At 41.6% G+C, this 14,104-nt stretch overlaps 2 protein-coding genes across 2 annotated transcripts in view; one reads left to right on the forward strand and one right to left on the reverse strand.

The window, feature by feature from the left end:
- Window positions 1-12,262, reverse strand: part of FMN2 (formin 2) — a 308,540-nt gene extending 296,278 nt beyond the window's left edge. The window contains 1 exon segment of the mRNA XM_021081836.1: window positions 10,897-12,262. Coding sequence (XP_020937495.1) covers window positions 10,897-12,235 — 1,339 coding nt within the window. The 5' untranslated portion in view covers window positions 12,236-12,262.
- A 24-nt stretch (window positions 12,263-12,286) lies between these two features.
- On the forward strand, window positions 12,287-12,983 carry LOC110258584. The gene has a single exon (XM_021081837.1). The coding sequence runs from the start codon at window positions 12,287-12,289 to the stop codon at window positions 12,731-12,733; it is 447 nt and encodes a 148-aa protein (XP_020937496.1). The 3' UTR covers window positions 12,734-12,983.
- The last annotated feature ends 1,121 nt before the right edge of the window (window positions 12,984-14,104 follow it).

Below are 14,104 nucleotides of genomic sequence, written 5' to 3' on the forward strand. Positions count from 1 at the left end.
TTGCATGATACGAAATTAATACGCAGAAATCTCTTGCATTTCTACATATTAACAACAAAATAGCACAAGAGAAATTAGGGAAACTATCCCATTTACCACTGCAACAACAACAAAAAAAAATACCTAGGAATAAATCTACCTAAAGAGACAAAAGACCTATACTCTGAAAACTATAAGATGGAGTTCCTGTTGTGGCGCAGTGGTTAACGAATCCGACTAGGAACCATGAGGTTGCGGGTTCAGTCCCTGCCCTTGCTCAGTGGGTTGACGATCCGGCGTTGCCGTGAGCTGTGGTGTAGGTTGCAGACGCGGCTCGGATCCCGCGTTGCTGTGAGTCTGGCATAGGCTGGAGGCTACAGCTCTGATTGGACCCCTAGCCTGGGAATCTCCATATGCCGCGGGAGCGGCCCTAGAAAAGGCAAAAAAAGGCCAAAAAAAAAAAAAGTTAAAAAATAAATAAATGAAAACTATAAGACACTGAGGAAAGAAATCAAAGATGACATAAACAGATGGAAAGATATACCACGCTCTTGGATCAGAGGAATCAATAGTGTCAAAATGAGTATACTACCCAAGGCAATCTACAGATTCAATGCAATCCCTATCAAATTACCAACAGCATTTTCCACAGAACTCAAACAAAACATTTTAAAATGTGTACGCAAGCTCAAAAGACCAGAAATAGCCACAGCAATCCTGAGAAAGAAAAATGGAGCTGGAGGAATCAGGCTCCCTGACTTCAGACTATACTACAAAGCTACAGTCATCAAAACTGTAATAGTACTGACACAAAAACAGAAATACAGATCCATGGAACAGGACAGACAGCCCAGAAATAAACCCAAGCACCTATGGTCAATTAATCTACAACAAAGAAGGCAAGAATATACAACAGAGAATGGACAGTCTCTTCAATAGTGGTACTGGGAACACTGGGCAGCTACACATAAAAGAATGAAATTAGAACACTCCCTAATACCATACATAAAAATAAACCAAAAATGGATTAAAGATCTAAATGTAAGACCAGATACTACAAAACTTAGAGGAAAACATAAGCCAAACATTCTTGACATAAACCACAATATCTTCTCACATCCACCTCCTAGAATAATGAAAATAAAAACAAAAAATAAACAAATGGGACCTAATTAAACTTAAAAGTTTTTGCACAGCAAAGGAAACCATAAAAAAAAAATGTAACCCACAGAATGGGAGAAAATATTTGTAAATGAAGCAACTGACAAGGGATTAATCTCCAAGATATACAAATACCACCCTCAGTTCAATATCAAAAAAAAACCACCCAATGAAAAATGGGCAGAAGATCTAAATAGACATTTCTCCAAAAAAGACATATGGATGGCCAAAAAGCACCTGAGAAGATCCTCAACATCAGTAATTATTAGAGAAATGCAAATCAAAACTACGAGGTACCACCTTACACCAGCCAGAACAGCCATCATCAAAAAGTCTACAAATAATAAATGCTGGAGAGGATGTGGAAAAAAGGGAACCCTCTTATACTGTTGGTAGGAATGTAAATTGGTGCAACCACTATGGAAAACATTATAGAGGTCGCTCAAAAAACTAAAAATAAAATTACCACATAATCTAGCAATCCTACTCCTGGACATCTATCTGGAGAAAATCCTAATTCAAAAAGATACATGCACCCAATGTTCACTGCAACACTATTTACATTAGCTAAGACATGGAAGCAACCTAAATATCCATCAACAGAGGAATGGACAAAGAAGTGGTAGAGATATACAACAGAATATTACTCAGTCATAAAAAAGAATGAAATAATGCCATCTGTAACAAAACGGATGGACTCAGAAACTATCATACTAAGCAAAGTTAGACAGTAAAAGAGAAATATGGTAAAATATCACTTATATTTGGAATCTAAAAAAACAGATACAAACAAACTTATTTGCAAAACAGAGACTCACAGACTTTGAAAAACTTATGGTTACCAAAGCAGACAGGTAGGGGTGGGAGGGAGGTATGGGCTGGGGGTTTGGGATTGACATATGTACCCTGAGACTTATGGAATGACTGACCAATGAGAACATGCAATATAGCACAAAGAACTCTACCCGATATTCTATGATAATCTATATGGGAAAAAAATCTGAAAGAGAATGGACATGTGCATATGTGTGACTGAATCACTTTGCTGTACAGCAAAAATTATCACAACCTTGTAAATCAACTGTACGTCAATAAAACTTAAAAAAAAAAGCAGATTACTACTGTGGCTTGGGTTTGATACCTGGCCTGATAACTTCCACATGCTGAGGGTGTGGCATAAATAAATAAATAAAATAAAAAACAGAGTTCCCGTATGAACTTCTACATGTTGCAGATACAGCCAAAAACAAATAAAAGATAGATGCACCCCAATGTTCAGAGCAGCACTATTTACAATAGCCAAAACATGGAAGCAACCTAAGTGCCCTCAATATATAAATGGATAAAGAAGATGTGAGATAGATATATCTATTACATATATAATATAGATATATATAATCTCAGCCATAAAAAGAATGAAATATTGCCATTTGCAACAATGTGGATGGACCTAGAGATTATCATACTAAGTGAAGAAAAAGACAAATGAGATATCACTTATATATAGAATATATAGAATCTAAAAAAAATACAAATGAACTTATTTACAAAACAGAAATAAACAAAACAAATTCATGGTTATCAAAGGGGGGGTGGCAGGAAGAATAAATTAGGAGTTTAGGATTAACAAATATACATTACTAAATATATAAAACAGATAAACAACAAAGACCCACTGTATAACACAGGGAACTATACTGAGTATCTCGTAATAATGTATAATGGAAAGAACCTGGAAAAATACATATATCTATAACTGAATCACTTTGCTATAGAGCTGAAACTGACACACTGTAAGTCTACTATCATTCCATAAAATTTTAAAAATAAATTAGAAGAGTTCCTTAAAAAAATAAAAATGCAAGGTCCTAGGTGTTCCGTGGTGGCACAAGGGAAACAAATTCGACTAGGAACCATGAGGTTTCGGTTCCATCCCTGGCCTCGCTCAGTGGATTAAGGATCCGGCATTGCTGTGAGCTGTGTTGTAGGTCACATACGCTGTTTGGATCCTGCATTGTGGTGTAGGCCAGCAGCAGTAGCTCTGATTTGATCCCTAGCCTCAGAACCTCCATACGCTACGGATGCAGTCCTTAAAAAAAAAAAAAAAAAAAAAAAATGCAAGGTCCTAGGTGTACATTAGACAACAGTTTTCCAACCAATCAAAATCTCCTTCAGTATCAATTAACTACTGACCCAAACTATCAAGGTCTTACCACCAGCTATTACCGACACCCAAAGCATCTTTACTCCAGGGTATAAATGGACCCTTCGACAGGGATTTTCTTCCACTCTAACAGTAAAGAAAAGTTCCAAATGTGCAAAGTATCATTATTAGGAGAAAAGGTTAACTCCTGGAACCATCACACCATAGAATCTCACAGTTGGATGAGACTTGGAGGAGGCAGCTTCCCAGCAAGACTACATTCACTTTTGCAACCTAGGAAACCAGGGCACTAAGAAGAGGTAGGAGTTCAGTGGGATACTTAAGGGAGGTTGATGGAAAGCCATCTCAGCCTGCACTACTGCCAGTGTGCTGTTACTGCATGTGTAATGCAGCAATCTAAATGACACAGGATTCTTCTCCATACATGTCCACTAGATAACAGACGATTAAAACCAAGAACCTTTCTGCTTCAAATAAAAAGAGACGCTAAAAGAGTAAGGTTTAAGTAGGATTTATCTTTAAACATAACAAAGGCTTAATTTTCTCAAGAAATTATTCTATTTCCCCTGAAAATAAAAAGGACTACTATCAGCCCATCACTGCTCTGGCATAACAGATAATAAAGCTTCCAGTGAGTCCAGGGTACGATAGAGACTGACTATCACAGAAAAACGGCAGCAATTTTCCTATCCAATTAACGCTTCCAAGTATATCCTCGGAAGGAAGATATAAATTGTTCCCTCTCTCGAATCCACAGTGGAGCAGGTATCAAAGGACAATGTTCTCTAGCATACTAGCCATCCTCTTACAGCATCCAGTAACTGTTATTTTTTATTCTTATAATTCTGATGTTATAATTATAACCTTGCTTTACTACCATTTCAAATTGACTGCAAGTTTTACTTTTCATGTGTTTATATTTTTAATATTAAAAACCCTTATAAAGTTTTCAGTCACTAAAATTGTACCCAATAACTATCAAATCACAAGGCAGTATGTACTTGTTTCTTCTTAATGGTCCCTGAATGCTAAATTCCATTAACATCAGGTTATTACTTAAAATGCAAAAGCAGGAATGAACAGAGTAGTACAATTTTCCTCTTCTCTCATAAACCAATAAAATTTATATTTGGAAGCTCAGATTACTGCATTTTCATGCTATTTTAAAATCAACTCACAGGAGTTCCCGTCGTGGCGCAGTGGTTAACGAATCCGACTAGGAACCATGAGGTTGCAGGTTCGGTCCCTGTCTTGCTCAGTGGATTAAGGATCCAGCGTTGCCATGAGCTGTGGTGTAGGTTGCAGACGCGGCTCAGATCCCGAGTTGCTGTGGCTCTGGCGTAGGCCAGTGGCTACAGCTCCAATTCGACCCCTAGCCTGGGAACCTCCATATGCCGCAGGAGCGGGCCCAAAGAAATAGCAATAAATAAATAAATAAATAAATAAATAAAATCAACCCACAAAGGAACAGATGTTCTCTCAACACAAGTTCTATCAAAGTATCATTCTACCTTTACCACTGATTCAATTATACCTCAATGAAGATAATTAATTTCAATCACCCAAAAATATTAGAACTTTTCCAGCTTAAATTCAGCTAGTTTTAGCTGCCAATAGGAAGCCCAGATACCCAAGTTTCCTGGGTAAAATAATGGCAAATATGTATTCATAAATCCTTCAGTATGCTTAGTGCCCATCTTACTGACTGGCACACAGGAGGCGTGGAGCAGGTATTCACGGATGGATGACAGAAGCAGATGATGAATGGAGAGAATTGGGCAAGCAGGCAAGGAGAAAGGAAAAGTGGAATGAAGTGAGAAGGAAGATCTAAAGAATCCCTGAATCCTAAAAGTACATATGGTATATAGACAGTAAGTACAGACCAGGTCAGGTCTAGCTGGGAAAGATACAAATGAAGAAATGGGCATTTAATTGGCCTTTTTCAGATGCTAAGTCAAGAGAGACAAATAGTGTGTTACAAGGGAGTCAGAACTGCTAGACAAAGACACAGTCAGAAAATGAAGGTTTGTTCTTAGAACAGTAAGCAGATTAACTCATTTAGAGAGTTTATGAAGGAAACCATGGGAGGTTAAGGTTGCAAAGTCAGACAGGTAAATACTGAGGATATCAGCTTGCACCTCCTCTACCCTACCCATCCTTTAAACATCATCACCTCCCCCAATCACACAGTCATCCCTCATCATATGCTTTCCTTATCCAAAGCCCCAAGAAAACCAAAATTTCTGATAAAGTGACATAAAAAATCATTAAAAAAAGTAAAAGAGAAAAAAAACTAATGTGTAGACTTTTAAAAAAAAGCCTATTGACCCAAAATATTAATTTTCAACTAGCACCTGATTATATAGTTCCCAATATCTGTAAACAATTTCAGAGTTGTTTTGTTTTGATTTGACAAAATTTGGTTTATTATTATTAAGGCAATAAACCAGGACAGGAAAACACGCAGCACCAATTGCATGCCTTCTATGTACCAGGAAGAATTGTAGGGGCTTCACATACACTATTTCGTTTCATCCTAGCACTATTAATTTGAAATTATTCCTCCCCCCAATATGAGAAAAAATTACTTAAGAGTTACCTAACTAAAACAGCAAGCTAGGAGGCAAATTTACCTGGAATCACAGTACTTAGGATAACTACAGCTGCATCACCCAACTGTGCATGTTAAGCACCTTTTTAATAGGATTAGAAGGAAACACTGCTCTAAACTAAATACACCTGCTCAGTTTCAAATACGCATGGTTCGTATCCAAATGTCTAAATGCGCTAAAAACCAGGCCAGTTCTCAGTTCATGAAGCAGTCAGTAAAACTTATCACTGAAGTATTACTGGGGTACTTGACTTCAATTCAACTCACAGACTTAAAGAAACCATGAAAAAGAATGTTTGAGACCAAACTAAAATGCTTTGAGACCAGTGCTGCTACTCCCAGTTTACATTGCTAAATCCTATTCAGATATATAAACCCAGTAAAGCAAGATATGGGGAAAAGGACAACATTCTTTCAATCCCCTTTCCTGTTACAGTAACACTGATGCATTAATTAGGGCAGGGGTGATTTCTGACCATCACTCATTTATTGGACAATTACTAGATGTCTACACTGTCAGATGCTACTTTGGGGTATAAAACTGCTCCCAGCCTTAAAAAGTTCACAGTCTAACAATCTGACAAGCTGTAGAAGAAAGTCTGTACTCCTAGAGTGAGTCCTTCTATTCCAACATAAAAATCCAGATAACCTTTTGAAAAGCCAAAATGAGTCACACAATCTAAATTCTAAAGCCCAAGCCCTTTTTTGACTAGCTAGTCCTCCAAAACCTCATGAACCTACTTCATTTTATTTACATTAACAACAGATTTGTTTTTTTAAGTACAGATCCTAGATTGGCCATGTTACAAACTTAATGCCCTTAGGCAAGTTACTTCACACACCTGACCATGGTTAGCTCCATGGCAACATGAAGATTAAACAGCCATACCTCAGGATTGTTGTAAGGATTAGAAATAATTATGTAATGCACTCACAGAGAGCCCGGAATTTATTAGAAGTGCAATAAATATAGCTAACATCATAGTCAGAAGATTTATAAACCAATAATAAATTGATGAGGAAATCAAATTAGAAGTAATGGAGAGAGGGAGACCAATAGCTCTGAGAATAAATAGCTGATAGGAAGGAAAAATCAAGAAAACTACATATATATGAAACCTCAAAAACAGCCAACTGGAGTCACCAGCCTACTACACGTCAATAACAGTTGAGGACAACACCAGTGTTTTCATAGGATGTAACCATTACGGGCCTAAAGAGACATTAAGCCATTTAAAAGAGATAAACCATTTATTCACTGTGTTTAAATAAGACAGATAAGCACATAATTGACTTTGGAAATATCCCGATCAAAAGTGATTTAGCATCACAAATTTAACCTTTTACATATATAAATTTTTTTTTTTAGGGCCACAGGTGTGGCATATGTAAGTTCCCAGGCTAGGAGTAGAATTGGAGCTACAGCTGCTGGCTTACACCACAGCCAAAGCACCACAACCACAGCAATGCCAGATCTCTGCCACGTCTGCAATGTACACCACAGTTTGAGCCAACCCGGGATCCTTAACCCACTGAGCGAGGCCAGGGATTGAACCCACATCCTCATGGATACTAGTCAGGTTCATTTCCGCTCAGCCACAACAGGAACTCCTACATGTCTAAACTCTAACTGCAAAATTCTACTCAAAAGCTTCTTAATGTGCAAAGGAATCTCTCAAATTCATAGCAATTTTTCCACTATACACTGTCAAAATGTATTTTCAAATTAACTGAAATTTCAGTGCAGTGGCCTAAGACATCAACAGTTCCTTAACAGTGAAAACGGCTTGGTCTCCATAATTGCTACATGTTTTTATATCTGCAAAAGAAACACAAACATGTGCCATGGAGATCTCTTTTCATTTGAATTTTCTCCTTATATTTGGAAGGCAGTAAAAAGCAAAAAACATCTGTTCCTTCCTGCAGAGCTGACAACCCTCATTCTACGGTCTAAAAATAAAAGATGTTCATGGAAGCTTATAGATATAACTATCACCTGCTTCAAAGGCAGCTGGCAATTAATTGATCCAAAGACATGTAAATTAAGGCCAGAAAACAATTTCCCTAAGGACAATGCTAGTGCTCTCCGGGGCTCTAGTAATTTCCAAGACACCCATAAAATAGTAGAGAATGGTAAAGAACCAAATGTGAAGCCAGATGACAAGAAAACAGACAACAGCTGAGGAACAGAGGCCTGTGTCAATCTGGATTCATTCTACCACCATAGGAAAGCTTCCACGAGAGCTGCCTAAAGAAAACCTGCTTCACTCTGACCAGCAATCACCTGCATCCAGCCCACAGAAGGCCAGATGTTCAACAATTAAAGGAATTCACATTATTAATAACAGAAACCGGAAAACCACCTAGGCGAAAGAATGAAATTCTGTATTTTTTAAAGTTTTTACTATTATAGCGTTGAACATCCAAAAATTAATAATAAACAAGAACATTCAGACTTGAATCAGTAGACTCAGCTATTTCTGTGGTTTGGCCTTTGAATGAATCACAGTGTTACTTTGAAAAAGTTTGATCTCTTTATTACCTCCATTCGCTCACCAGTTGCAAGATAAGGTTAAACCCACAAATTTTTTTTAAAAAAGTGAGTGGATAAGAAAAATTTATAGAAAAAAACTACACAAATATCCCCTGGTCACTAACCAACTGTATCCAAGCATCAAATATAAAGTAGCTGAAGAGTTCCCTTCATAGCACAGCGAAAACAAATCAGACTAGGAACAATGAGGTTTCAAGTTCACCCTGGCCTCACTTAGTAGGGTTAAGGATCCAGCGTTGCCGTGAGCTGAGGTGCAGGTGCAGACATGGCTCAGGTCTGATGTGGCTGTGGCTGTGGTTGTGGCATAGGCCAGCAGCTGTAGCTCTGATTGGACCCCTAGCCTGTGAACCTCCATATACCATGGGTACAGCTCTAAAAAGAAAAAAAAAAAAATATATATATATATAGTAGGTGATATACATATTAAAGCAATTAACTCTGCAAAGGAAAAAAGTTCTGCTTAGGATAGTCAACAAAACCCCAGGAATCCTTAAGAGACCCAAATTTCAAATTTGTAAATACTTAGCAAATTAAAATGAAATGTGGGAATTCCCATCATGGTTCAGCAGTAACAAACCCAACAAGTATCCATGAAGACAGGGGTTCAATCCCTGGCCTTGTTCAGTCAGTTAAGGATCTGGCATCCCTGTGGCTGTGGTGTAGGCCAGGAGATGCAGCTCCATTTAGACCCCTAGCCTAGTAACCTCCGTATGCCACAGGGTGTGGCCCTTAAACAGGCAAAAAAAAAAAAAAAAAAAAAAAAGGGAAAAGTAAGGAATTCTAGTTCCAGGAATACCTTTTTTTTTTTTTCCCCCTTAAGGAAAACAAAACTTCAACCTATTTAAGGCCCTATGATCTGCAGGACTCTAATCAATCTTCCTCTGAATTCCTCTCTCCTCGTCCCTTGCCAAGGAGGTAAGTCACTCCACACTTCCTGCCCCCAGAGTACCGTATTGTCTATCTCTACATGTTCCTGTACACCTAGTCAGTGAGACTTGGAAAGGCAGAAGCATGATTTAAGGATCTTTACATCGCCTAGCATCTAACATACTGCCTGGCACAATATGGCCGCCCAGCACAAATTACATAAAAATACTAGTTAAGTGAAGGAAACTAATATATCTCCAAACTCTAACGGTGTTCGGAAGAACAATCGTTAATATTAATGAATGTCTTAATTATAGTGACATCTTCATTATTAGAAAAATAATATATAAAATGAGTGTTACCTAGATAAGGAAAAAATACTCAATTTCTTACCAATGTTAAATTCATGAAAATCAACTAAAGAGCTTTCCAATTGTCTTCCTTCAAAATCAGGTTTTTGGGGTTTTTATGTTTGGTTTTATTGTCTGTTTTTATAATTTATCTAATGGATATTAGACTATAAACATTCCTTTTAATTTGTAAAGAGGGAGAGCAAGTATGTAAAATGAACAGAAGAGGTCACTCTTAAGAATCTATAAATGTAAAATATAAGATAGCCCATAGATTAAAATTAAAATGTGGTCAACACAAGTACCAAATATCAACAGCATTTAGCTAAGAAGCAGATAAACTCATTGAGAAATATCATTGTTTTCTAGATAACCTATTGATTAGAATAATAGAATTTTAAGCTTTTCAAGTTACATTTGAAATTTTTAATAATTGAAATACTCACAACCTACCATACATGTGTAAATCCTCATTTCCCCCTGCTCCTTAAATTCTGATACTCAGTATTTCATATAATTGAGAAGCTGTTAAACATGAAACAAGCTGACACTCTACCAGTGGGCACTTAAGCAAGTCCAGGACTAAAACAAGGATAAACTCATCACACTACCTGACATTTACCACAGTGCCTGGCCCAGTCCACAACAGACGCTAAGGAAGGTACCAGTAACATGGAGTGTGCTTTTGGCCTGCTCACCATCACTAACTCCAAGCCACACCCTGTTTTGACAGAGCCATGAAACCAAATGCAAGTGATCCTTAATATTCTTTATCATTGTGTATTAGTTTCTAAAGGCAGGTATTAGATTTGGTGCATCAGCAAACAGGAGTGACCACTTAAGTTCATTAAAGACTGCACCCAGATCGCTGAGGGAGAAACTACAAATCACATGCGTGCACAGCAGCATGTCTATCAGAGCAGCCCTAGAATAGATGATTTGTCAGAGGACCGTGAACAATCTTGTTATTTTTAATGCTGTGGGATGAGGAGGGAAAGAGAACGATGGCTTTGCAAAGTATGCCAAGAAGGAGTTCATCTGCCTGGTATGACTCTGGACATAAAGCACGGATATTTTGGAGAAGTGGACAGCCTTTCTTGAGATGACACACAGGAAAGCAATGGCTAAGCTCTTCCCTTTAAGGCCCTGCATTTAAATAGAAATTCCTTTGACTGGCAAGCGCCCTGGGCCCTGGAAGCCCGGCGCTCACCTGCGAACACGTCCTGGAGGCCGCCAGCCCCTCGCTGCGGCAGGTGAGCTGAGCCCCCGACACCCGGCGCGCGGCCCAGCTCGGCTGTCCAGTCAGCCGAGCGGCTGCGGCCCGCGCGGGGCTTCCTGGCCCGGGCGGCCGCGGGGGCCGTGACGGCTCCTGAATCCCGGCCCAGGGAGGACTCCGGCCGTCTCTGGACCCTTGGGCTGTGGCTGGGGGACGCAGACGGTGAGGGTCCGGGCGAACTGAGCTGCCGGGTGGTGGTCCTGACGTAGCAGGGGGCGAGAAGCGGACGAGACCGGAGACAGCGTGGGCTGCGCGCCGGACTGCCGGGCAGGGAGGCGGCCGTGGGGGCGCCGGGCCTCGGCGCGCCCTCCTCGCGCGGTACCCCGGGCCTCTGCAGGGCCTCTCTCTCCGCCAGGTCGCACTCCGCCCCCGGAGAGCCTCGGGGGGCGTCCTCGAAAGCATCCTCCTCGCCTTCCTCGTCAGTGTCCCCTGCCCCTCGCAGAGGGACTCCGGCCGAGGGCTCCCCAGGAGCAGACTCAGGAGACGGAAGGGCGGCGGACGCAGACAACAAGTCTGGGGCCGGGGGCTGGTCGGGACGCGCGGACGGCGTCTGCTCGGCGCTGGGGCCCGGCAGGGGTCGTTCCAGGCCCAGCAGGGCCCCGAACTGGTAAGGGGCGGAAGGGGGCGACGCTGCGGGTGACTCGGGGCTCTGGGGCTGCTGCTGCAGCTGCTGAAGGCGAATTGCCTGCTGTATATCTGAGAGCAAATCCTCCTGCTCCGTAGCCGAGTGAAAGCTGTAAAGGTCTGTGTCCGAGCCTGAACTGGTCCTTTGTCCATCCTGCGCCCCTGCCGCAGTCTCCGAATTCTCGGCGACCGCCGGGCCCCCGGCCTCAGCCGACCCGGGCCCCCGGGGACGTGTCACCTCGAAAGGGTCGGCACACTCGGTGTCTGACAGGCCTGTGTCGTCGGCTGAGAGGCTTAGGTCCGGGGTTTTGGTGACCAAGGAGTGGGCGCTGTCCAGCTCCCCAGCCTGCAGGGCCTGGGGCTCCAGCACATCCTCACGTGAGCCACCGGCACCTCTACCCTTAGTCAGGGTCTTCCTGATCCGCAGGTTGGAAAAGACCGAGGCCCTGGGGTCCGACTTGCTCTTCTTCCTGCCAGGCTCTCCGCCGCCGCCCCCCTTGCCGTGCCTGCCCGGCGCCTTCTTGCCCCCGCCCCCCTTCTTTGTGCCCTCCGCATCGCGGGGCCCGGCAGCGTCCTCGCCGCCGCCGCCTCCGCCTCCGTGCAGGGCATCGCCTGCGCTCCTCTTCGGCTTCGCGTCCTGGTTCCCCATGCTGCTGCTGACGCTGCTGCTGCCACCGCCGCCCCGGCAGGTGTTCAAGCCATGCCGGCCTTCAGCCCCGCCGCTCTAGGCTCCCGGCAAGCCAGACCGCGGGCGATCCGCCGAGAGGAAGGAGGCCGAAAACGCACCTGCCGCGCTTCACACAACGCGCCGTCGCTGCGCCCGCCCGCGCCGGGCCCGACACGCTCACGCAGCGCCGCCAATGGACGCGCGGAACACGCAGGGCCCCGCCCCCGCCCGGGCCCTGGGCCCCGCCTCTGGGCCGTTGAAGGGAGAGCGCCCCTCTGTCTGCGGGCTTTAATCTCGGCCATAGCAGTCGAATGCCAAAGAGCTTGGCAGCTGGAAGATGTACACCGAAAAAAAAGAAAAATTTTAAAGAGGAAAAGGGAAGCCAAATTCCAGTTTAGAGGTGCGATAATATCAAGGCCACATACACTACCCTCTCCAATCTGCCTGCAGAAGCATGGCTTTTTAATAAATACTGGTTGAATGGATTGTTCTGTTGTTCTGTGATTGATAATCTTAAACATTGTTAATGTGCTTGATGTACGGTTTAGGAAAGTTACTACACGTAGTGCTTGTTTTATGTTGGTGCAGACTTTGTATCTCCATAAGAGAACATTAATTGTCATTTCAAAATTTAATTTTTCAGACTCTTTTTTGACAAAATGGCCCGGGGGGGCGGGGGCCGGGAATCAGAAATTACTAAGATTAGACGATTAAAATGCTAATCTGTAAATTTCTGTGTGTCTACCGTATAAACTAAACAGCATTTATATTCAAAAAGGGTACATATACTTTAACTCCCATGAGGTCAAACTCATCCATATTAAACATGTGCCTATTGTTGCCACCTACAAAAAAGAAAAAGACAAAAAGAAATACCCTTGGCACCAACACACACAAAAAAATCACATTATGCACCTAAACCACTCCTTTCCCAAGCAAACCCTTTGAGACAAACTTTGTCTTTGCCTTTGTTATAAAAGTTTGCAACAGTTCACTGCCTAGGGGAGCAAAACTTGCCACCCCAAATTGTCTCTTTGGCATGTGGATTAGTTTAGACTAATTATTTTTTAAGAAACAGAAGATTAGGGAAGTCTTTTTTTAACTCCCACATAGCTGCCTAAAGAATTCAGATAACAGAGCTGAATAGACTATCTGCAGAGATTGCTGCTGGGTGTGATCAGGAAACTCAGCAGGCCTAGAGATCAGAGTCCACCCTGCCCCTTTCTCTGCAGGCCCAGCAAAGATTGCTTTACCAGTGACTTTTCTGTCTCCACGTGAATTGTCTTCCTCTTCGAAGTTCCAAACCACTACCCACAATATTCTCCATTGTCTTTAGCTGAAGATGGTACTTAAAATGGGGGCTTTTGCCATTTTGCAAATTACTCAGTTTTCCTGAGTCTCTCACATGCTAAAACTTTTGATTTTCTCCTGTTAATCTGTCTCTTAATCTTTAGACCAGCCAGGAGAACCTGGAAAGGTAGAGAAAAATATCTTCCTCTCTGATAACTGAAAAAGAGTTTCTTAACATTCTGCATAATATTAGTATAAAAATTTCCTCATTGCAAATCTTGCCACTTTTAATTACTTAGGAAATTGAATTACCTATTTTAAATACCTATATTTAAAAGATATTTTTAAACATCATTGGCATCTAAAGAAGCTCCAAGCAGTAAATTAAAATAAGATGAAAATGGAATTAATCAATAATGTTACAAATATTTGTTAGAAGTTGTTAATCATTTTGAAAATATGAAATACCTAGCTAACATGCTAGTGTTTTTAAAGGAAGCCCAAAGGAGGAGAAAGTACTACATATTACATGATGTTTTTTGTTTGTTTGTTTATTTGTTT

This window comes from Sus scrofa, unplaced genomic scaffold (assembly GCF_000003025.6).
Source record: "Sus scrofa isolate TJ Tabasco breed Duroc unplaced genomic scaffold, Sscrofa11.1 Contig2453, whole genome shotgun sequence".
Classification (NCBI taxonomy): domain Eukaryota; kingdom Metazoa; phylum Chordata; class Mammalia; order Artiodactyla; family Suidae; genus Sus; species Sus scrofa.

What these genes read in the sequence shown, in the direction of transcription:
- LOC110258584 (XM_021081837.1), top strand. Translation starts at nt 12,287, where the DNA reads ATGCCGGCCTTCAGCCCCGCCGCTCTAGGCTCCCGGCAAGCCAGACCG.